The sequence below is a fragment of the Anoplolepis gracilipes genome, chromosome 9, assembly GCF_047496725.1.
Source record: "Anoplolepis gracilipes chromosome 9, ASM4749672v1, whole genome shotgun sequence".
Lineage (NCBI taxonomy): Eukaryota > Metazoa > Arthropoda > Insecta > Hymenoptera > Formicidae > Anoplolepis > Anoplolepis gracilipes.
In genome coordinates this window covers 4949254-4974972 of record NC_132978.1, presented here as the reverse complement: position 1 = coordinate 4974972, position 25719 = coordinate 4949254, and the positions used below count along the sequence as shown (strand labels likewise).

At 28.4% G+C, this 25719-nt stretch overlaps 2 protein-coding genes across 14 annotated transcripts in view; both read left to right on the top strand.

Moving 5' to 3' along the window:
* LOC140669712 (neuropeptide CCHamide-2 receptor-like) overlaps positions 1 to 18333 on the top strand; it is a 226019-nt gene extending 207686 nt beyond the window's left edge. For 3 of the 12 annotated variants that reach the window (XM_072899757.1, XM_072899756.1, XM_072899760.1), the window contains 8 exons: positions 828 to 892; positions 14108 to 14232; positions 14814 to 15050; positions 15534 to 15682; positions 16197 to 16396; positions 16762 to 16937; positions 17080 to 17294; positions 17600 to 18332. In XM_072899757.1, the coding sequence (XP_072755858.1) occupies positions 14817 to 15050; positions 15534 to 15682; positions 16197 to 16396; positions 16762 to 16937; positions 17080 to 17294; positions 17600 to 17858 (1233 nt within the window). In that variant the 5' untranslated portion in view covers positions 828 to 892; positions 14108 to 14232; positions 14814 to 14816 and the 3' untranslated portion in view covers positions 17859 to 18332. Of the gene's footprint in view, positions 1 to 827; positions 893 to 6871; positions 7297 to 8203; positions 8841 to 14107; positions 14233 to 14813; positions 15051 to 15533; positions 15683 to 16196; positions 16397 to 16761; positions 16938 to 17079; positions 17295 to 17599 lie in introns of those variants that run through there. The other 9 variants (XM_072899767.1, XM_072899765.1, XM_072899766.1 and 6 more) reach the window with 6 other exon arrangements.
* Positions 18334 to 19928: 1595 nt separating this feature from the next.
* LOC140669714 (uncharacterized) lies at positions 19929 to 25013 on the top strand. 2 transcript variants are annotated; one of them, XM_072899769.1, is made up of 5 exons: positions 19929 to 20232; positions 20934 to 20977; positions 21252 to 21314; positions 22453 to 22567; positions 23386 to 25013. In XM_072899769.1, exons 2-5 carry the CDS (start codon positions 20960 to 20962, stop codon positions 23817 to 23819), a joined length of 630 nt encoding a protein of 209 aa, XP_072755870.1. In that variant the 5' UTR covers positions 19929 to 20232; positions 20934 to 20959; the 3' UTR covers positions 23820 to 25013. The 2 variants fall into 2 exon arrangements, with proteins under 2 accessions (XP_072755870.1, XP_072755871.1); XM_072899770.1 differs by having other exon boundaries at positions 19929 to 20240.
* Positions 25014 to 25719: the final 706 nt, after the last annotated feature.

Sequence of the window (25719 nt, the reverse complement as noted above, 5' to 3'; positions counted from 1 at the left end):
AAAGAAAATTGCCTTTTTGTCTGTTTCTTTCTCTTCCTCTGTTATAGCACTATACAGGGTGTTCGGTAATTGGTGAAATCTGTATGGTAGATTCTTGAGATCATTTGGAGTCGATTTTTGTTCAGCAAAAATATCGAGATACGTCATCATTTTTTGCAATTTTCCAATTTTTAACATTATACACATATATATATATATATATATATATATATATATATATATATATTGCAAGTATTTATTTTCTTTAACGTACAAAATTATTTTACAATAAAAAGATTTCTTAGATTTATATTCAATATAATTATTATGAATAATACACATACAATGCCTATATGATTCTTCTCATTAATCTGACAATGAGTACGAGAATAATTTTTATATTTATGGATATATATTTAGAAAAATCGGAATAAAAAGTGCAAAATTTATATGTGTAAAATATATATTTTACAAGCATATATGTCCTTAACAAATTGCACAAAGAAACAAAAACAAAAATATTTTTTTATTATTTTGCATGCACTTTAAATTTTACCAAAATTTGTATATTTTTCTATTTTTCTATTTTGCATGCACTTTAAATTTTACCAAAATTTGTATATTTTTCTATTTTTTATGCAATATTTACACCCTTAAAATTTTACGCTTGTGTGTAAACACGCATTGCACGCCCGTCAAAATTGCTTATGTGTATATTTATTGATACTTTCATTGATTTTGCATGTATTCAGCAAGAATTTCCTTTGTTACATTCGGATATGTCTCTATCTTACACATTTTCTTTGATATTTTTATTGTTCCATTTTCTTGCGCTATTTTCTTTACAGCATCCAATCGAATAGCAAACGGGCGTTTTGAAGAAAAGGAAGATCTTTGTCATCACATTCTGCAGGTTATTATAAAAAAAAGCATGGAATATGTAGATCACTTTAAAGCGCATTTTCTCCAACATTTATTCTTCTTCAAACATGAATTTTTTCTTTTCTTTATTTATATTTTTTTTATTTTTTATTAATTGGTTAAGAGATTATTATTACATTAACAGATAAACTTAAATCTATCAAAAATGATATTATGATCAGTCATTTTTGACAATCAGGGATCAGAGTAAAAAAATTATTTTTATAATATAACTTAATTCAAATATTAATATTTGAACATTTTTCATTAGCAATTTGATCGGCTTGACAGAAATCAAATGTGTAAGGAAGCAGTGTATAAGGAATAAGTTAATATTTCATATTTGATATATATAGCCAATCACACGATAATTCATAAATGAAAGCGGCTTACAATGGAATATTAAATTCGAAATCCTTTCGCTTACTTATTCGAATATTCATGGATTAACCAAACATGACGTCATTGGAAATTCCTACACTGTTTGTGATAGACGAAATAAAGTTATAATGTAGTTATATATAACTTATATATTAACTATACATACAAAGACTTTTGCAATATGTCGGTTACTCATATACTCAAATATATTTTCTTTGGAAGAAATTTTTCATTTTCTCTAGTTTTATCTCGTCTTGAATTTCTGGTGAAGTATATAAAGTACAATGCAAAAATATCACATGGTGAAAGCACTGTCAATAACAATGATGATAAGAATAATCTCTGTTATTTTTCATGCATATTAGACACATGATACGAGTCCAGTGGGAAAAAAGTGTATAATTTTTTATAGCTTTGTTATCGGTATATTTCTCTAGAGAGAAACGTTCTTATGCTAGTTATTAATTTTTACAAGAATTAATAAATAATATTGTTTATTTGAGAAAAAAGAAAAAATCATGTTAAGTTACATTCTTTCAAAAAATAGATTTTTTTAATTATACAGGACAATATTACATTTGATCGTGGGAAACAGTGCAGATCGTTTAGTTATCTATTGGTTATTGAATGGATTCTCTATGCAAAATATCCCAAAATTTCGTTTGCGTGATTGACATTGGCCTCCGGCCTGTTCTTTTAACTTTTAGCGTATTCAATATACATAAAATTTTTACAAACGAAAAGTAAAAAATAGGTTGTCAGATATTGTCAATTATATTTAGCGTAAGATTAAATTTTATATTATAAAAGTACTTCACGCGGCTCATCAACATTGGCGTTGATTTTATCGGTGATAAAAATCTCGGTACATGAAACTCGAATAATAATAAATAATAAATGATTGGACATATTGCACGAATATAATACAAAAGATAATTTTTTTAGCTTTTTCTCATAGATGTCAGAATCAGAAGTGTATATGATTTTCACCGAGAGCTCGAGACACACACATATGTATACATATTTCGTGGTCGATCAATGCAAATTTAAAAAGCGAGGTCACCAACCAATATCATATTACTTCGACATTTATCTATCTTTCTATCGCATCGTTTATTTTTGAATTTCCCATCTATCATTTATTGCGTATCTTTTCGAATCTCTTTGCCAAAAATGTGCTCGTTTCTATATTTACTAGAACGATCAAGTCATGCGAATTTTTCTATAATTTTTAGATATTTTTCAAAAGATATGCGAAAAAATATGCAAGTTCTACCTTTTGAGTTGCAATTTTGCATAAAGCTATGAAAAATTCTTTGATACTAGCGACATGTCAGGCGAATAGCAAATGTGCTAAAAGTAATACAATTTTTCGAAACGTCTAGTCATCTCTGTATAACGGGCGCATAAATTTATAAATGATACGCAGGATGACAAGCGATAAGTTAGCAAGATACTGCGGCAACGCGTGCGATTCTGAAATGCTTATTATATCCCCAGTGAAAAGCACTATGATAAAGACGACGACATTAGCTGCTAAGAACTGTGCAGTTTGACTATTACTGCAATTCATAGGATAGCGTACGCTATCCCGAAAGTTTTACACCATATGCTTCAAGTTAAGATTTTGATCTTTCAAGCGCGATTTATTTGCATCAAATGTACGTACGAAACTGCCAAGTACATTATTGTTACGTAATAATTGTCGAAAAATGCTTCGTCAATAATTTTTTGAATTTACTTGTCGACACTTTGATAATAGTGATTTATAAAGCCGATATATTGATATAAAATATTGACACTAATGGTGTATAGAGATTAAATTGATTGAAAATTGTAACAAGTAAAACGATTTCTTATTGTTGAGTAAATGGGAAGTAACACTCTTGAACATTTCTATTTAAATTTCTATTTCCAAAAGAGACATTGTGTATATATATATATATATATATATATATTAGATATATAGAATATCAAGATTGATTAACTAGTTTTATACTGCTAAACGCGAGTGCTATCAATCACCGTACACTTGGTCAAAAAAAGAGCGTAAGAAACAACACCGATACAGCTTAATGATGTAATATAATAAATAAAATGTCATATAAAATAACAAGGTAACTAAAAAGTGATATATACGCAAACATAATTACAGCTCAATCGCATGTAATATGATTATAAAAAAGTAAACCGCTTAACTTTCCATCAAAGGATTCAAGAAACATCTTGATATCTCAGATAAAAGCAACGGTTTGTGATAAATCTGCGAGGGGTTTATAAAACTTCAAATGACGTCTCACACACATACACACATACACGTACACCATACTTTGTGAGAAAAATTTTGCGCCACATTTCACTTTTTCCTCTTGGTATAAGTTTCTATATATTATATCATATTATATTAAACATCACACATGTTATATTAAATAATACAAATGTAAATTTCTTACAGTGAATTACACTTATGTATTCCCAAAAAATTATTTAGCTTATCATCATGCAGAGAAATACAATAAAAAACTGTATTTATTGTTACGAAATTGTATTCAATACGAATTTTGTATTTTGAAAATATTAATTCTGAGATAGCGATCGATACTTTGGAAACATATGTAATTGTTATTAATCTAATTTAATACAAAACAGGCAACATTTTACAAATTACAAATATGATAAAATTGGATATGATAGATTCATCCGCGCGTGAATTTTTTAAAATTGCGTCAGCAAAACATGTAAAGATATTTACATCTGCGTTATAAATATTTCTCTGATACTGATGTGCGTCGACATATAAAATGAAAAAGGCATAAAAAATAAATTATTATTTACTTATACACTTATACAATTATAATTGCGTAGATTATCTTTAATTTAAAATATTATTTTATCGGTTCAGATTTGATTAATTGTAGACTTTTATAGTAGATATTCTTCAATTAGATAAATATATATAGACATCTACAGAAATTGGCCTATTAAAAACTGTGATTGGCTGATTATTAAAACTATGCAACCCATCCATAATTTTAAGAACAATGTACACACAACTGTATTATTCATAAAATCCCAACTTTCAGTAGCGGGCTTTGATAAACGTGAAGTAGTTGACACAAGCTTGCGGCTGAACGCAATTAGACGGATATCGATCGTGTCGTAACGATAAATTAAGGTCTTTTGTCATTCGCTAATGTACCAATAAGTTGGTTACGTCATTAAAATAACACGCACAATTTAATTGTAACGTGGTCCATATTATATCGCGATCGATTTCTGATTTACCCCGCACGAGAGCATATTCATTTCATCTCGCGATGCGCGTGGGTAAATTTCCTTTAAAAATGGCACGAATATCAAATATTGAATTCTTTTCTAAAGCAAATATATGATGTCGTTTATACTTGGATCTGATTTAAATTTATCATCGTTCAAGATTTACTAACGTCAGAACGAAATGTTTATTTCGAATTCCTTATCCGAATATTCCTTCCTATTTCCGAATTGTTAACTTTACTATCCAAAAAATCGTAAAAAAAACTTCAATAATAGATGTAGGAACAAATATGGTATATGCTTTAACTTTATATGTATCCTCGTAAACTATTCTGGAATAAAATCTTTATCATTTTTCACGTTGAATGCTTTTTAAAGGTTACGTACTAAATTGATACGTGAACTTTATGTCGAGAGAAATTTATAATTATTTTACACGTATCAAATTAACAAATGCTGTTAAAATTTCATGCGTATTTTAGATTCTTGCATAATATATAATAGCAGTGCTATCACAATATAGGCAAATACGATGGTAAATCGGAATAAACGTTAAACTTTGTACACGTACAAAACGCATTCCTTTCATAGCAAAATTGATGAAAGTAGCGTTTAATTCAAAATTACTGCGGAGATTGAAATTGCTGGGAATATGCCAAGAATATTGAATACTACCAAAGGGATTGAATTAATTTTAGAAAGCGACAAATCGTTAAATTGTACCACCCTGTCGATGTTGCGTTTAATCCCGGTCGAGAAAGAAAATTGTATACACGCAAGCACTAATTTGAAATTGAGTAATTTCGTATCATAAATCTAACAAACTTGTAACAACCATTTTAAAACTTGCGACATCCATAACAAACTTATTTGCAAAAACTCTACCTTGAAATCAAATATATAATTGTTTTATGACCAAAGAAGTCAAAGTTGAAGAATTTTTGATAGCAGAAAATGATAAGTTTTTCACGTAATTACATGACAGATTGATACCAATTTTGTTCCAATTTTTATCTCTGTCACTGAGTGTTTTTTGTTAGATGTAATTAGTAATTACTTAATAAATAATTTAAATAATTAATTACCGATTCTAATTTTTTTTATACAAAACAATATTCGCAAGCATAAGTTAAATGACAAAATACATTAGTTCGTGTCGATTCCTTTGCAACTCTCAACTTCCCACTTTCATATAGCGACTCGCATGAATTGAACAAGATTGGACAAGATAAGCGCAAAATTTCTCCTTTACGACATCTTCCATCAATTGGAAAAGTTACGTCATTCTGTCGAAGTCTCGATGAAATTTCTCATTGGGTTTCTACCTGCGTTTCTCAACAGTACATCTTTGGTAATTCTTCGTGAAATTAATTTTCGACGTCTAAATGTGCAACATGCAATGTGAGAGAAAAGCACAAATAAAAAATATACTACAAAACAGAGGCTTAACAGAGAAATATGAATATTATTGGCACTGATAATTGTGAATTACTCTAAGAATTGTATATGTTGTTGCCTTTTTAATATGAATCGATCCGACTTCTTTATTGTTTATCCGGTTTACTCAGTACAATTCATTAAATCATAAACTTTTACAATTGACACAGATCTATTAAAGTGAAATACTAGGAAAAGCCATTTCCACAACATAATCTACTTTGTCGATCTCCGAGCTGCTTACGTGGAAACACGACGTCAATCTACTATTGCTTTGCAAAGGCGTGAAGAGACGTGGCTTTAGGTATTTGTAAGATTTAGATCTGAATCGCGAATGTGTTATAACAAGTTGACTGTTGCGATTATAATAAGAACAATTACCTTCATAGTAAACGGAAATGACGCGCAAGGAATAAACTAGACATAAATTTAAAACGTAAAAAACTTTGAGTGTGTAAAAAATTGATAATAAGATAATAATAAAATATCAATCTTCCGAAAATTCTTCTAAATAGAATAACACGTTTGAATTTACGAAACTGTTAAGTGGAAAATACAATATTGCAATTTTTTTTTAACTGTATAACTTTTAACTTTGAATATTTCGCTAATATTTGATTTTATAGAAATTTTGATGAATATAGAAATATTTATTTATTATATTATATTTCATTTCTTTGTAACAATTCTGTTTTTCAAATTTGCAATGTATAATAAAACATTATAATATATTCTTTCACGATTAGAAAATAAAAAGATAAAAATATATCTGTGGCTTTTAAATTTTTATATTTTTAATATTAAATTTTACAAAATTTTTTTAATTATTTGACTAATAATTAACGATAAAACTTGTTACAGCGTCTACATTTATTTAGCTATATTAAAAACTAATTATCTTAGAAAATGCCTTGTAATTATAGATCAAGAAATCTGTTTCAAGTTTATGACGTCCTTTGAAGTATAGTATAATAATAATATAAGAAAGTTGCTCTCTTGCATCTGGTAAACTAAGAAAAAAGAAGTAAACTAACAATATAGAGCGTAATGCATTAGTCTAATTAATTGATGTTTACGAGATATTGTCAATCAAGGTGAGACGTAAATATTACCGCACGATAAAAGCGCTAACCGGAGATTAAACCAACACAGACTGCATTGTGTGATGCATTTTCTTAGCGCAATTCGAGAGGTGCAGTTTTTCTCTGTTAATAAGAATAAGTTGGCTGAAAATCCGTAAAATTAGTTTTGGAATCTGCGTGTCGGGCAGTTTTGCCAGTTTTCTCTCTTTAATTGACACAGGTACGTACCGCGTAAGTACACAAACCGCAATCCCGTGCACGTTGAATGCAGTGTTAAAATTAATAAACACGAAAATAATTATGATCCCGGAGGTGTGTTTATTGTGTGGCACGCTAACGAATGAATCAAAATGAAATTTGCAACGGACTCTAGTCCGGTAACAGTAATACGATACGAACTAACAAAAATTGATCCTCACGTTCAATTACGCCGTTAATTACTACTGGCAGACAACAATATTGATCAATCAATACATCGTAGTCGAGATATATATATCGAACGCCACGATAAATTGCACGGATATTAATCCTTACGTTTTGCATATTTTTTTATACAATTTTTCGCGGATTAATTTATTTGTCAGCTATTACAATTACTATTACAACCGATCTCTAATTAAACCGCTTAATTATATAATTATTATCTTGCCCATTTTATTACACCAATAATTAAATGTACAACCTAATATGTGCATGTCATAATTGTTAAATTTTATTATTACAAAAATTAGATAAATTTAATTGTAATTCGCAATTACAATTTTATAATTAAAATATTTATTTCCAGGAATAAAATAATTTGCATAAAAAAAAGAAGATGGAATATCTTATAGAATCTTTACAGAATTATAGCATATATTAGCTGTATCTCTATGTATATATGTAACAAGTACCAATATAAAGTTTTTATAAAGTTTTTCAAGTAGTTGTGATATATTCATACTGTGGTATGAATATATCACAACTACTTGAAAAACAGGTGAATTTGAGAGAAAAAAATTATTATTGAAAAAGTTGCTTGAAGAAATTAAGTTTTATATATGTATAATAGAGAAAAATAAGTTTTTAAAATTCTTGTATGATATAGTATAATTTTCTTCTTTCTAATATATTAGAAAAAAAATAGATTTTAAGATTCTAAAGATTTTAAGATTTATTTAAAATAAATTTTTTAAAATTCTTAAGATTTTGACCATTAAAACTTTGTTTATGATTATCAAATATTGCTTAAAACTTTAGTAACATATTTCGATTCTATTTATAATCGTATGTCAAACAGTAACAGCAAAGAACCAGGAAAGAGATTTTCGCCAAATTGATAAGTCTTAGTATCGACAGATGCATTCATATAGTTTGTATGTCTAACTCATATTTATACGAATTGAATGTCTCTCGTTGAACTCCACGTGTAGACTCGTGTCGTGGCACAAATAGAGAGTAATACGTATGTGTTCGGCATAATAAGTGCAAAGAGAATCAGAAGCTTGCTCTCGGGGCTGAAGTCCACTTGACTCTGAGGAAGATCGATCCTCAGGGAGCTGAATAAATAGACGGTGTGTAACATCGTACGATCGTTTTAGTAAGCCATGCTTCTCATGACGCGCGCATATCAGAGTTTATTAAATCAGAGTTTATTAATAGCCGTATATACATATACGCGAATAACAGATTGATCAAGATGTTTTTGTAAAAGCGAATCGTCTACAGTTTCACGAGATGAAGAGTTCAGTGAAAGAGACAACTATAAAAGACAATGAAAGACAAGTGTGTGCATGGCGTTGTTTTTATTTTAAATTTAAGTTTGATTCTAACTTTATTGGCTAAACAATATATACTGACACGTACAACTTGCCTTCGGAAATCACTTCTCACTTTGCTGATCTTCAAATAACATATACAACAACGTTTATTGATTCAACTTCAATCTCGTTGTCGCGTGTAAACTTCATACTTTTAAAACTTTCGAAATAGAATTTCACAAGAAATAAACATATGGCATAATTCTAAGAAAATATTTTATCTTTAATGAAAAAGAACCATGAAATTACATGGAAAATGTTAATCTTACAAAAAATTAAAAAAAACATTTCGTTGTGATAATAATAAATTATAATAAATAATTAATTATAATTCACGATAGTGAATTATAAACAAAATAAAGTTATTTTATTTTAGTAGAAAAGTCTATCATAAAGAATATATATGTTTAATTAGCTATGTTTTAATTAGTAGTGTATAGTTATATTTACCAAAGAAAAACATTGATGCAATTTCGATATGTTTACTATGTTTGTTATTATATTATTATACTGGGAATTAATGAATATAAATATTAGGCAATGACTAATGGAAACTAATATGTGTGTGAATAATTATTTATTTGCACTTGGCAACAATGCTTTAATATTTAAATATGCTATAACAAATAATAGTTATAATATGGTATAACAGATAGTTATATTTAGTTATTTACATATTATTTAAGTTCACATTAATTTCAACGATATTCTTAGAGAGTAAAATATATATAGCTATTTATTTACTATATTTCTTCTAAAGAAAAGGACAGGAAAATTTTACAATTTATAATAATCGATCGGCTTTAAGATTGCCAACGATGCGTAACATGATCGAAACGCATGGAAAATGTAATTTTTTCGCGATGAAAATGTCAGCGATGGAAAAACGATTTACTATCTTATCATCGAAGACATATTTTTGTAGAGAGAGAGAGAGAGAGAGAAAATATAATTATTATATTAATTAAACATCTACAATACAATAATTTACATTTTTGATAATATTTAATATAAAAGCGTTTTTAATTTTGGCATTTGAGCAAAATATTATATTACAATATGTATTTAACTTAATGTTATTGTACTGTAGTTATTTTTGTTACATTTATTAAAATTCAACAGAAACTAAATTATACTTATCTGAAAACAAAAGTTTATTTTATATTTATTCCATTGAGATCATTCTATTTAAATTGAATTTCATTCAATTGAGATCCTATATTGAGAGAAAAAATTAAAAAAAATATAAATAACTTGACTAAGAATAAATTAAGAATCTTGTGCATGCTAGGATACATAAAAGAATGTTATTATTACAATTTTCAAAGAATTTTTCTCTCTTTACATCTCGAGCATTAGTAAATTTATTTCGATAGCAAGTCATTCACACATAAAAATTAATGTTACATTCTGATACGCTCCGTCTGATCGCGAATGCGTACCTATTCGATCATTATTAATGTTTCCAATTAATTTATTTTAGAAGATAAATCACTTTTTTGCATATATTTTGATATGAATACGATTTTTAATGCATACAAAATCCTATTATATTTAAAATGTATGTATATATAAGGTCACCTTTGATTTTATAATGACCAGGAATATATTTTTATGTTTGAGAATAAATTAAATACTAAATTAAATGATTTTTTTATATTTATTTTTATCACGTTCAACTTGTGATCAGTGAATGCAATATATGTGTTCATATATTGAGACTGTGAGTATATGTTATAATAAAATTCATAAAAGATATATATATAAATAGACCAATAGAATATGTAATAAATAATCGAACTATTCGACCATACTTTGATCGAGATTTTCCATTTAAATTGCTCCGCAAATTCTGCACTTTGAAACTTTAGAACTTTGAAATTCGACGATGGAATAATTTCGAACGTGCTACGTTATATGTTAACGCTTAGGTTGAAACGGCCGTACGATCGTTTCTTAAGGATCTCGTTACTTGATAGTAAACTTATATAATGGTGACGGAAAGTATCTCGAAGAAACGACGCGCAGAAACAGAAGCAAATTGAATTTCAACTCTCATCAATTTTAGATTAGAAGGCAATATTTATCGTGAAAATAGTTGTGAATAATCTTATTCCAGAACACATTTTCTTCTCTCTCTCTTTCTCTCTCTCTCTCTCTCTCTCTCTCTCTCTCTCTCTCTCTCTCTCTCTCTCTCTCTCTCTCTCTCTCTCTCTCTCTCTTTCTCTCTCTTTCTCTCTCTCTCTCTTTCTCTTTCTCTCTCGTGATTATTTATATAAAGTAATAGCGAATTCAGTGAGACATCAAATACACATTATTAGAAAGATTATTATACGCACAAATTTACAATATAAATATAGTAATTAAAACATTAAAATAAAGAAAGATTAAAATATTGATAATTATAATAATTTGAATTATTATTATCATTATAAATATTAAACAATATAATAATTTCTTTAATAATTAATAATAGTTTTTAGCATTATATTACTAATATACGTTTAGGGTTACGTATACGTTTGGCATTATTTTACTTTTTTAATTACCTATGCCAATATTAAAGAGCCACAATAATATTAGCCTGTTTTCGGTACCTCGAATTTCAAGCCAAAATGTATGCAGAATGAAAGTATATGATGGTAGGTTATTTGTGAGAAAATTTCAAGTTGAGTTCACTTCTCAATTTTGAGAAATGGGAGGGATCAAAGGGAGATAAAATACTGTAATGATATAAAGTGGACTTGGTATAGTTGGTTTTGTGAAAATGATAAATATTCTAAAAAACGACGAAACACGTTTTTTTTTAAAAGATGTATCCCTTGGAGTGAGTACAGATCACATGGGAGCAGGGGTGAGAGGAGGGAGAGGGGGGAGGGTAGAAAACCGTAATTGTTGCAATAGGTCAAACGGGGACTCGTTTGAAAAAGCGTTTCGAGCCGATTGCAACTCGAGATCGTACAGGTCACTACGATTTGTACCCAAATATAGAAAAGTCATAATAAAGACATAATATTCGTTATCCGCTACCGCCGACATTAGCGTAACCCAAGATGTACCGCGTGGAGTGTGATCTGTACCCACTCCAAGGGATACATCTTTCAAAAAAAAAACGTGTTTCGTCGTCTTTTAAAATATTTATCATTTTCAACTATACCAAGTCCACTATATATCATTACAGTATTTTGTCCCTCTTTGACCCCCCATTTCTCAAAATTGAAAAGTGAACTCAACTTGAAATTTTTTCACAAGTAATCTACCATCATATACTTTCATTTAGCATACATTTCGGCTTGAAATTCGAGGTATCGAAAACAGGCTAATTTTGACCGTTTTTAGGGTGGCTCTTTGCATATAATAATCTTTATGCAGTTTAACAAAAAAAAATTACAGCTATAACATTGTTTTTTCTAGAATTACTCTTTTTACTTTCTCTTAAAGATAAATAAAAAACAATACATCACATGATGACTAATTATTGTAATGATATCTCTCTCTCTCTCTCTCTCTCTCTCTCTCTCTCTCTCATGCTAATTTTCATTAATCTGCACATAACAGAGATCGAAATAATTAAAAAAAGAGAGTGGATATTCTTTTATTATATATGTAAGATAAAATGAAATAAAAGTCCGCAACGTAAAATAATTAGATTTCACAATTTGCTAGATTTCACTAATAAGTGCTTTTTTTAATAAATAAAATAAATAATAAATTTTTAATTTTAATAAATTTTTTAATAAATGTGAAATTAAGTTTCTCGTTGCAATGATTTTTCAACTCTAAAAGTTGCAGCGTTATACTATAAACTTATTTTGAGCTACAAATAAACGTCAAATTTTATGCAAATAAGATTCTGTAATTTCATTTTCTAATGGCACATTTTGTGTAACTAAATCTGTAAAAATGTATGCTTTTAAATTTTTATTCAATCTTTTTCTTTAAGAATATTATAGACAAAAGTTAGATTCTATAAATATCTAATATTTTATAATAAGTCACATTTAAATACTTAGGCTTTTTAATGTAAAAAATTAAAATAAAAAATAATAACTTTAAAATTCATACATATCATATGAAATAAAAAGAACCAAGGTAAATGTAAAGTTCTCAGCCAGTCCATTTTACCCCATAGTGATCCGTTTTACCTCGTAAAAGAGATAAAACGGATCACAATCAAGTTTCGTAAAAAGTTTAATAAAAATTAAATTTATATATATATATTAAAAAATTCTAATCGTATAATGAATATTTTAAAGCTTCTTAAATATATCTTTATATAAAATTCCAATTATTTTTTTCTGATTAATACGGAAAATATGGCTATTTGACTTCCTCCTGCACATATAATTATTATAAAATATACTTTCTCCAACAATTATATTTATATAATTTTTTTGTTTTAATTTTTAAATGTTTTAATTTGTATAATCAATGTAAGCTGTGTGCATTCTTACTTTTTTCTCCACGTGCTAAAATTTTTATATTGTTTCAATAAAACATTAATTTTTCTATTGTTGCTATAAATAATTGAAAAATAATGAATCCAACTTAATAACACACGTAGAAAAATAGCAATAATTAATGCATCGCTAATCATAAACCAACTTTATATTTGCCAAAGAATCTATAATAAGAAAAAAGAGAGAAAGATAGATCGCACATATGGAACATATGAGCATGATATTAAGTTTCTCTCTCTCTCTCTCTCTCCTACTCTCCTCCCTCCCTCTCCCTCTCCCTCTCTCTCTCTCTCTCTCTCTTTCTCTCTTTCTCTCTATCTATCTGCACGACAATATCAATAAGCTACCTGAATGAGCAAAATCAAAGCCCTTTAGTAGCGTACTGCATATATGCATCTAGCTAGTTGAATCTGCACTGTTATACGTAATGCTATGCATGAATACGTATATGTGCATGATACAAGGCAACCTTAAGGGAAAGCATAATAAATAATTCTACAAATTGATTCCCTTTATAAAATAATTGGATAAATGGTAGAAAAAGAGAGAGAGGGAAAGATTTTTTCTATAATACTTGTAAATTAGATTATGATATTTACATTTGAATGAATTATATAATATATCCAATATAGTAGTCATTTTTCAACTTTTCTATTTTTTTTTTAAGATTAATTTTACTTATAATCAAATAAAATAAATTATATTAAAGTATTTTTAAAATATTCTTTCTAGATATCTAATAAATTAAAAACAATATATGGATTGTTTACAGAACTTACTAAGATGGTGATACATATAATCTGATGCGGCTTTATATCATTTTTAATTATTCTTGACATTTTATCTCCGATCACTACATATGCGATTATATTTGCAATAGAAATATTACGAGACAAGGTATAAATTATATATATATAATAGCAATAAAAAATTTGCATTTTGCTTTGTCACATTTGAAAACAAACTGCATGTATTATCTAAAAGATTGTGAATCATTTATCAGATTTATTCCTATTTTTAATCTAATGTATTTTATTAAATGTGTGTTATATTAAATCTGCCGTAACGCACAATCTGAAGTATTTCGCGTTGCATTTATCGTATAGAACGCATAAAGTATATATCTATATAGTATAGCTATTGGTGAAAAGTATCGTATTTTAGCTCGCAACAAATTATTATTTTATTATTATTTGTAAAGAAAGTAGGTTATAACACATATTAATTTTTTCATTACAATCTTTTATATTTGAAATTGACTGCAATTATACCTTTTAATTAATGTAGAGAAATTAAAAATTAAAATCACTTCTGCGTCAGGAGCTTGTTTTTTTTTTAATCAATTTTTGTAACCGCAAATAATATATAAATGTTTTCTCTTTTTTATTTTGCAACTGTTCTGATTTTTTTCCATATTGAACATTCCACCATATATATTGGTAAATTAACATCGGTGACAAAAATACTTCCTCTTACAGATAATGGTGATAGCAAACGACGTTCTCAATATAAGCATAAGCTCCGAAGCAAAGGAATATGATTACGTACCATATGATCAACGACCCGAGACTTACATCGTACCCGCAGTGTTTTTGTTAATTCTGGTTGTAGGCGTAGCGGGAAATGGTAGTTTGGTTCTTATCCTAGCATGCCATGCCAATATGAGAAATGTACCAAATACTTACGTACTATCTTTAGCGGTGGGCGATCTGTTGGTGAGCATCTCGCTACAGTTTCTTTGCTTATCGATACTCTTTCTACCGAGGCCAATAAATCTTTTGAAGCTAATAATAATTCTTTATCACAATAAAGACAAGAATAATACAAATAACTTCCCCTTCAAAAAGATGTATGAGTAAGAGAGCAGCGTGTCAAAATGTTTCTTTTCATAGGAATAAATTACTGTAAAAATATACATATATGTATATTTGTGTACTCTACAATCACGGAAAGAAAATATATCAGAATGTTTTACTCTGTGTATCAAAATTTATAATCTAAAAATAATGTTTAATTACACGAAAACACTGATTGGACAAAAATTAAGATACAAAGAAAAATTTATACTATATTTCTCGATTATATTTTTATGATTTTCCTTCTTCTCTTATGTCGAGATAAGCAACGATATATCTTTTCTGATACTATTTAGATTTAGCTGCTAAATCTAAACCAACCACGACAATTCTTTGTTACAGGTGATTGTGACTTGCGTACCTTTTACATCTATTCTTTATACGATCGAATCGTGGCCATGGGGTTTAACTATCTGCAAAGTATCAGAATGTGCTAAAGATATTTCAATCGGTGTGTCAGTATTTACTCTAGCGGCTTTGTCAGGCGAAAGGTAAACATCCTATTGCGCTGCACAGGTTAAATCACGAAGTTAGATATAGTTGATGGCACTACGAATATCCAACTTGATTTAACTCATTTAATCGGGTGACTAAATGAAATTTTAGTATAATATATTTGAACATAAAATAGCTCTTGAAACTAATTAACGCGTATCATGTATACTCATAATATTAATGGGTGGACAGAAGCGTAACAATAGAAGCTGTAGCAATCATCTGGTTGATATATATAAAATTGATCAATAATTTTTGATAAAGTTACAATATGCTTCATCGAAATAATTTCAATTACATTCTCGCGATATTTGTTCTCAATTTTATAATTTTAGTTTAATTTCAAACTCATAAAACATAAAATTAAATATGCACAACGCGATCCAACATATAATGTATATGCAAAAGTTAATCAATTTGTGTCTGGAGTAATTTATTCCGGAAATAAGTAAGTTTGTACCGTTTATATGTAATGTAAACTTGCATCTTCTCATGATTCTCTCTCCGCAGATATTGCGCCATCGTGAATCCTATCCGTCGCCACGTAGCAGGTTTAAGCGCAAAACCACTAACCATTTTAACGGCATCCCTTATCTGGGTCTTAGCGATTGTCTTAGCTATGCCCGCTGCGCTCTTCTCCCACGTTCCGGTTATAGCGTTACAAGGAAACCACAGCATTTTAGTCTGCACCCCTTTTCCCGAGGAGTTTGGTAAGACATACGCTCATCCTGAAAGCAATCACAAATGTCGCTATTGTAATTATAGATAAACATGTTTTGATTATATGATTGTTATTTTATTCACCGGACAAGATTATCCCCGATATTTTAAATATTGTTGTAAAACTTTTCCCTATATGATTTATTAATGACAAATTAATAGCCAACAATTTATGTGTTTTTTAATCATTTTCGCATTAAACAATAGTTATTTTCGGAGCTTTCATTTATATCAAATTATTGTTAATACTAGATACGCGAAAAGACATACACAAATATATATATCGCAAGAACATAAGATAAGATATAACGCAATGAGAGTAGGCATCACGTTACGTGTTATTTGTATTACACAGGTGAAATCTACGAAAAAGGCATGGTAATGTTCAAATTTTTGGCGTATTACGCAATACCGTTATGCGTGATAGCCGGTTTCTATCTGGGCATGGCACGGCATCTAGCATTGTCCACCAGAAATATGCCAGGTGAACTCCCCGATCATCGCTTTGAACAGATAAGGGCGCGCAGGAGGGTACATGAAAATATAATTTCTTACAACACACATGAAAGCGTTAAGAGCATGCTTGGCACGATTAAACAATATTTAAAATTCCGTTTCTTGTTGAAACGTTGTTATATTGATGGTCTTATTTTTCTTTTTGCTGCAATGACAGGTGGGCAGAATGGTGATGTGTTTCATAATCGTTTTCGTGATTTGTTTTCTACCGTATCACGTGTTTATGCTGTGGTTTCACTTCTCCCCTACGTCACGAGATGACTATGATGATTTCTGGCACACCTTTAGGATAATCGGTTTCTGCCTCAGTTTCAGCAACAGCTGCGTTAATCCCATAGCCTTATACTTAATTAGCCGCACGTTTCGTCAAAGGTAAGCGTGCGTATAATTCTCGTGTGTTATTTCGTGATCATCAAACTAGAAAAACTCATCAAAATTATAACCGAATATGGCTAAGTTTTATTTGTAAAATATCTTATATTTTACTGCATAAAAATATTACCAAATTTTTTTTATTGCCTTAATTTGATAATATTATCTGAATGAGATCGTAAATTTATTATATTTGACAAATAGATTTATCGAGAAAATCTAGAAATCATTCAACTCATTGTCAGTTTAGTTCTTTAGAAACAATGTGCTTAACATCCTTGCTGTTTTCTGTATGTTTGATGTAGATTCAATAAATATCTGTGCTTCTGTCTACCGAGTGGTTCCACCATCTGCTGCGGAAATCGAATAGAAAGGAATAGAATTCGCAGCAATGGTGGCTTTTCCCAAAGAAGTCGTGGTGATATGCGAGGCACGTTTTATGAGAACAGTTTCGGTTCCACCTTCCGAAGGCGTACGCAAGAATTTAACTCGACTGCGGTATTCGAAATGGGCAGCATAGAAACGAGTAGACCTATCCTTAACGATCGAAAATTACTTTCGTAAGTAATCTACTTGTATTTTAACGGAACACGCCGATGCAAATTACAATATGAGTGCAGTCACAGTTACTCTGGTAATAATGGACTAAAATAAGCTTCCTCAAAAAGGTTGCCTATTATGCTACAGGCTTTGTATGATAAAAAAAAGATACTATGATAGAAGACTCTATTCAAGTAATTAATATTTCGACAAAATAGTTTCAAAAATCATGGTCTGCCACTTGTAATTTTTTCATTAAAAGAAAAGAGATCAATTTGGAATTGCACGCGTGTATACAGTTTTTCCTTTTATATGTTTTGTACCTTTTCAGATAACGTTTCAGATTTACGTATTTCAGAAATTTTTACGTATGATGTATTTGCGAATTCAGATTGCAATCCTCTTTTCTATAGAAAGACTCTTTTCAAAGCAGATTTTAGCGTAAACTATGAAGGTAGTCATAAAATTTTTTCTTTTAGAATTGGTGATGTACTAAATAGTTGAAAAATAATGATTTACACTGTAAAACTCATTTATATTCCCATTTTCGGTTTGTGTAAAATAAATATTATTATTTATCTGATTTAAATAAAGAAAAATTTGCTTTTTTTAAAAAATTTTCCTTTTGAATAATTTTTTAATAAAATGCGAAAATAAATAATATATAAAAGAATTTATTTTTTCTACATTTTCTATATTAAAATATAAAATATGTAAAGAAAAGTACTTTTAAAATGCGTGTGCAGGGTCTATTTTCTGCTCAATTTAGTCGTTATTAATTAGCAGTTATCTTTTCATACATTTCTTGTACTTAAAAGAAATAAAGATAATTAATTTTTTTCTATATTTATTAAACTCAAACACAACGAAAATTGACTTTGTTTATTTTAATGAGCTAAATAAGTGATTAGTCATTAGGAAAACAGTAAAAAGTTCAACGAGGTACAATTTCTATTATCTTTGTTATTCTTTTTACAATTAAGATGGTTGACTCTCACGGAATCAAATTAAATTATTCTCTAGAAGAATATCGTAAGAATGAAAAAGCATAAAAATATGAAGTAAATGTAAAACAAGATTCGATTTCCAAATCTACCTTAATTAACTGTAAATAGTTTTAATATTATTCTATTATATATTTATATATAAATATATGTTGAATTACATTAATCTTTTTAACTATGCTCATTAAATAAAATGAATTCTCCATCGCCCGGAAATTTGTAGTATAAAGTATTGATGAAATTATATGTGATTATATGAAATATTCATCCAATTTGCTGCTATAATTGATCTATTAGCTATTACAATTCCATCTATCGAATTCCTCATAGGATTATTTATATCTAAATTGGATATATGATGTGTGCGCCCCATTCACTAATACATTAGCACCTATTTTACTAGTAATCTAAATATTTTACAAGTGATCCAAATAACAAAAAAAAATCTCATCAATGTTTGTGCACTAGATACTATATATTCTATATCATTATATACGGGATGTCTTAAAACTTTGGAGTAAATTATATTTTTTTTATTTAAGTAAAATATCGATTCGAGATTATTTAAAAAACTGATGGTTTCGGGACATCCTGTGTACGTACGTCGCTTATGTGTTGTACATTCCATAAGAAAGCCTAATTTTAAGGTATTTTGTACATTTTCCACATGTGCTTTATGTGGCTGAACTTTAGTAATAAAGATAATTCGCTGTATATATAATAATTCATTGTATACATATAAACAATGTTGTCTCCTTATTTTATGCAAATAAAAATTTTATTGTTAGAACGTACATGTACGTAAAACATCAATCGTTGAACGTCCGTCATTTTCCAAGTCGAATAAAAATAATCGATGTGAAACTCTTCCCTCGCACGTGCCACTCGTCCATTCTTTTCAACAGGGCACGTGCAGGGGGGCTCGCATCTGTCGGTTCTCTCGGACCCTTGCACGACGGTTGAACAGCGGATAGAAGGGTACCGATGGTTAGAAATGGACGAACTCCCTCGCGTATGCCTCCCCCCTCCTCTCTCTCCTTTTTATGACGACGGTTGTGAAAGTGAGGGGGTTGGCACATACCATCGACGTTGGTCAACGGTCGTTTTCATTGACAGTTCTTCGCGCGTCGTGCAACGTACAGAGAGAGCGTAAAAAAAAAGTAGTTTATTCGTAAGAAATAAAATAAATAAGAGAAGTGGGTATTTTTTTTTATCACGAGAAAGTATTTACGGAAGAAACTTTGCGCGCGACAAAGGAATCATTAGTGCGCCTGCACGAGCGAGAGAATATCTCCCTCGAGACACTCCGGTAGCGTCCGATAACGAAGCGTGGTACAACAGACAACCGATCCGAAGTTAAGGGACAAACTTCACAAACACACGTTTCTGCAAAGGTGTGCAAGTACGATATCATTACTTTTAGATGACGACGTTACAAGACGACCATCCTCACAAATACCAACTTTATAGCTCGTATTTCGTTGAACCTATCTGTTCACAGTTCCCGTCAATTTTGTCGTAGGAATTACGATATTATTTATTTATAGTCCTTAACGGTATATTATTACATAAAATTACAAAAAAAATAAATTAACTTGTGTACTTTTTCTCTTCTCTTTGTAGAAGAAAACTACAGATATTTTGAAAGAATATTTTGAAACATATAAAATGTTTTAATTCATAGAAATATTTGACATAAATATCGAAGTTGAAAATAGAGTCAATTAACTTAATTGAGTTTCAGTACATTAAAAGATATTTTTTAAATTTAAATAGAACAAATATTATACGGAAACGTATAATAGCTATTATCTCAAATAGTGATTTATAATTTATAATTATCCACATATAATATAACATTATTTCCTGTTATTATACGTTACTATTAGAGACAGCCGAGAGTATTGATAATATTATGCATAATCTTGAGAAACATAAACAGTGCGATTTTTTTCTTTTTATTAGAGAGATCAAAACAGATTTTATTAAAATAATGCTATTTTTGCAACTTTATTAGCAAACATTTATTCATTGCGATTATTCAGGAATGCAATTTTTATTAAATATAAAAATTTTTTCATTTGCTCGATTATAGGTGGACAAGTATTAAATCAAGTCGTAATGAAGAGATGTTCATCGGTAAGAGATTTATAATAATAACGGTTATAAATACAGAGATAGTGGTTAAATAATATAAAAATTATTTTTTATTATAGTTTATTATAGTAGTGGATGTATAATAGATGTATATTATTTCTATTTAAAATAGAATATATTATTTTGTGTAGAATGTATATATATTTTTTAATATTGTAAAACAGAGAGAAAAGGAGAGAGAAGTAGAAAATTATATTATTCAATATATTTAATAAGGTAATAAAAATTTTTAATATACGTTATTGAACGTGTATAGGCACCTTGTCTAGAAGACGTTGAGAGTGACGTTAAAAAAACAAAAGGAATTACACAATATACGGTAAGTTAAACTTAATCATTATTTCATTAAAAATATTACACATTTATGTAAAATAATTCATGTAAACTAATTGCCAATAAAGCGTAATAGCAAACACAAATTACAACTTATAATAAAAGTTAACAGTAAAAGTTGTGACAAGAACTGACAAAGTTGTTATCTGTTAGCATTTATCAGAATGTTAGATAAAGTTTAACAATGCTTATAATTATTCTTTGTCCGTAATTATTACAATTGATTCTACTTAAAAAGCAGTATAATATTGCATTTAACTGAAAGTTGCTCGATCATAATATTATAAAGTAAAAATGGTATTTAATTTCAAGTTCTTGTGCAAATGCGAAGACAATTCAGAAAACAATTTACTAGAGGCAAATATACAACCCAAGCCTTGTCTCTCGAATCAGATTTTTGCGGTTAACGTGGTAAAAAAATTTTTTTTATCAATCTTTTTTATATCAATTTCTTTATTCCGTATATATATCACACATTCTATAGATTTGAAACTTTATGAAATTTTTGTCAAACTTATATAATAAAAAGTTTATCATTTTAGATTTAATTAATTAAAAGGTAAAGCTTGCAGAAATTTAAAAAATATTTTACATAATTTTAAACATATATATATATATATATAAAGTTACAATGCAATTGCACTAGATAGTTCATTTTTTGTCAAACAGACTGTTGTAGCAAGTTTTAGCCACAAAATGATTCGATTGTAACAAAGGCCGAGTCAACAAACACAAACGCGCACACTATCTTTTAGATTTTTACATGAAATGTAAAAATCAAGAAAAATTTTTTTGTACTTTAAATAATTTTGTTAAAAACTTTTATTGAAAATGGAGAGAATTTATCTTTTTTATTTTATAAATTATTAAGTTATTATTATATAATTTATTGTCATATTTTATTATAAATATATTTGTTATAATTTTTGTGATAATTATTAAAAGTATTGAAATAAAGAAACATATTTAATAAATAATTATCGATAATAAGTTAAGCTTATATTATTTAACATTTTAAAAGTGAAACAGTTTGCATCGCAAAAAATCTTGCTTAACATCGCTATTATTGATCAAATTAGTCTTGCTCCGTACAATAGTATTCAAGTACATATCTCATCTTTTAGGATCCAAATACAAAGGAGTATCTTCAATTGGCTTTAGCCCGAGTCCTAGAATTACAACGAAAGATCAATGAAGGCACATACATTGCAGAAATCGATAATGCTGATAGTGATCTGGGTAATGCAAAACTTTTCTGATACTTTTTTTTACACATTACGTAAGTTATATACATTTGATATCACTAGCAAAAATTTCCGCAATGTTCTAGAAAAAAAAGTTACAATTACTAACTTTTCTGTAAAGTTTTGAACAAAGTTTGCCGCTTCTTTTAGCCAACATGTTGCGCTGAACTATTCAGTGCCATGTGAGAATGATTTATCTAAATAATTAATTATCGTATAAAATGATATTTTTACAAAAAAAGAGGCGAGAATTTTCATTTATTTCTACATTATTTTGTTCCTATTAAAATAAGATAAAGAATTAAAGAATTACAAGGCTTATATCAATTGTCACAAATATTTTGAAAGATTCTGTGCAAAATCAAATTTCGCATAATAAGAATCATATAAAGCAACGTCAAATTCACATGCGATTCGGCGGAAACTGATCCTTGCAATGTATCTTGGCAATTTTGTCATGCGTGATTCTCAATGCAATACGATGCCAATACCGTGCCGTTCGTGTGCTATGTGGAGCAGAATAAGTCACTTTATCGTCCAAGGAAATGCTTATTTTTTTTTGCATATTAATCTAAAATGATATTTCAAGAATAATAATTTTTTTATAAACAGCATTTATTAATTTAAAAAACAATTAACTTTTTTGGAAATACAATTCACGATACATATATTTAAATAATGTAAAAAAATATTTTATACATCCTTTGATTAATAATGTTTTATTTTCTGTTTGTAAAGATAGATTAATTGGCGATTGTCGAATTAGCCTCGACTGTGGAATATTATCTTTACATCGTTCCCATTATTTTACAGATATATCAGGGAATGAGGAAGATTTAATGAAGGAAATTTTTGCAAAAGTATTTCAAGATCTACCGGGAACGCCCAGCTCGATTGATAAAATAATAGACGGGGGAACACATTGGAGGGATCCTCGTGCGGATGCGATACATAGTAAGAGAATACAATTATTAGGTTTCGATACTTGTCGAAGAATGGCTCTTGAATTTATGAAAACCATTGTGCGAGAATCGCGAAACAGATCTCCCTCATTAAATACGGCTAAATCCGATGATTTGACGTTCCAACAAAACGAATCGTATTCGAGAGATAGAATTGTGGCGAGTGATTTGCGAAAACGGGAGTCGAACGCGGAAACTCGAGCGAGAATGTTGAGAAGTCTGGATTTGCATTTAGCCGCTAAACAAAGAGATTATACAGCTAAATTAATGAATTCGGATATGTAGTAGTTGCGTATCTCTTGAGTAGAGATTAATCGAAAACAGAAAATCTCTAAATTATATTCTGCAGAAAATATCATATGTTCGTACACATGTTCGTAAGAATATCTTTACTCTGTTGATATCTTTTTTCATGTGTAATGAAATCTATGACAGATAAGCACAAATGTCTTTTAAAAAGCTCCTTAAAGATGTCATTACCGGATTATTTTAATATACAAATTTAGAGATAGAAATTAGATATAGAAACTTTAAGTCAGCGCTTTTTACTAATCTTAGCTTTTACAGTATTTATGAAAACTTTTCTAGTCATACAGAAAACTAGTCACAGCTTGGATAATTATTTTGCAAAGTTTTATTTATTTTACATATCGTATATTTTACATATCATATATACATATATTTATATCGTATATAGGGTCTCCTGAAACCATCGGATATTCTTTTAATAACAGATTTTCTGAACAATTTGGAGACGATTTTTCTTCAAAAATATCGAGATCACTATTTTGTGCAATTTTTTCCTAGTTTTTACCATCATGCATATATCTTTGTAATTAAGTTTTTAATTAAAATTCTATTAAAACTAACTTTGTTTGATATTAACTGAAGAATGTATACAGTTTTATTAATTTCTTTTAACTTTACAATGTCTAATTTGAGGAAAGTCTTTCTTTTTTTTAAGCGCTTATAATTCAGAAATTTTTAATATTTTATGACGAAAAATCGTTTGAAAAAAAATCTAAATTGACTTGACATCCGGTAGTTTTGGGATACTTTGTTTCACAGAATGGGACATTTAAAATTATCAACTTGATTTATATATCAAAATATGATTATTTATTATAGAGAAAATTAGAATAAACTGAAAAATAAGTTGCACGATTTTAAGAGGGATATAAAATGGATGAAACGAAATCTTTTTAAATGAAAGCATTTTGAAGATTTGAAGACGACTAATTTTTAAATATTTTTGGAAATATTTAAATGGGTTTCTTTTTATATTGGAATTGTAGTATATATATTTTTTAAATATGATCAGCACAGATTGTTATGATCAGATTCTAATGGTTGTTTGCAAAAAGAGTAAAATGACAAGAAAAAAAAAGAAATTATTACTTTCTTACTAATATTAGCTTTATTTATATATTTAATGTAATAATAACGACTAAGTTGAGACAAGTTGTGAAAAATAAACAATTAGGAGCTAATTTATTACATTCTTCTTCAAAAATTAATATTTAATGTTTATTAAATAATCCATGATTTCAATCAGAAAGATATATATATGTATATATATATATATATATATATATATATATATATATATATATTTATTACAATGCTATAAAAAAGTGCTATGAAAAACATATTTTCATTTAAAAAACTGAAAATCAGCTTTAAATCTTTGAAATGTTACTGACTAAAAAATGTCGTGTTATTCATTTTAAAACTACGTAATTTTAATTGAACCTGTTTTTCCGTATAATAGACATAAATCAAGGTGAAAATTCCAATGTCCTGTATATTATAAGATCCCAAGAGATATATTTAATTCTTTTAAATGTATTTATATAAAATCATATATCAAACAAATTATAACGCTATTAGAATTTGAATCCACGAACCAATAAATTAAAAAAGTGATAAAATACCTAAAATATATTTATATCAAAAAATAAGAGATATACATTATTTCATCTATTTAAAAATACCTAATTAATGAGTAAGTCAACTATGAAGAGAACAAATAAATTAAATGTGGACGGAGAATATATGTGCGCCATACGCACACATATACCTATCACCACCATAATCAACACAATATATCAGCATAAAGAATAAGATCTAGAAAACATGAGAGAAAATGATTTTATAATTAATAGAATATGCAATAAAGAGATTT

Bases quoted from the DNA above. Each gene is read 5' to 3' on its own strand.
- LOC140669714 (XM_072899769.1), top strand. The intron at 21,315-22,452 runs GTAAGTTAAACT...CTCATCTTTTAG, and splicing joins AAGGAATTACACAATATACG to GATCCAAATACAAAGGAGTA. The intron at 22,568-23,385 runs GTAATGCAAAAC...ATTATTTTACAG, and splicing joins TAATGCTGATAGTGATCTGG to ATATATCAGGGAATGAGGAA.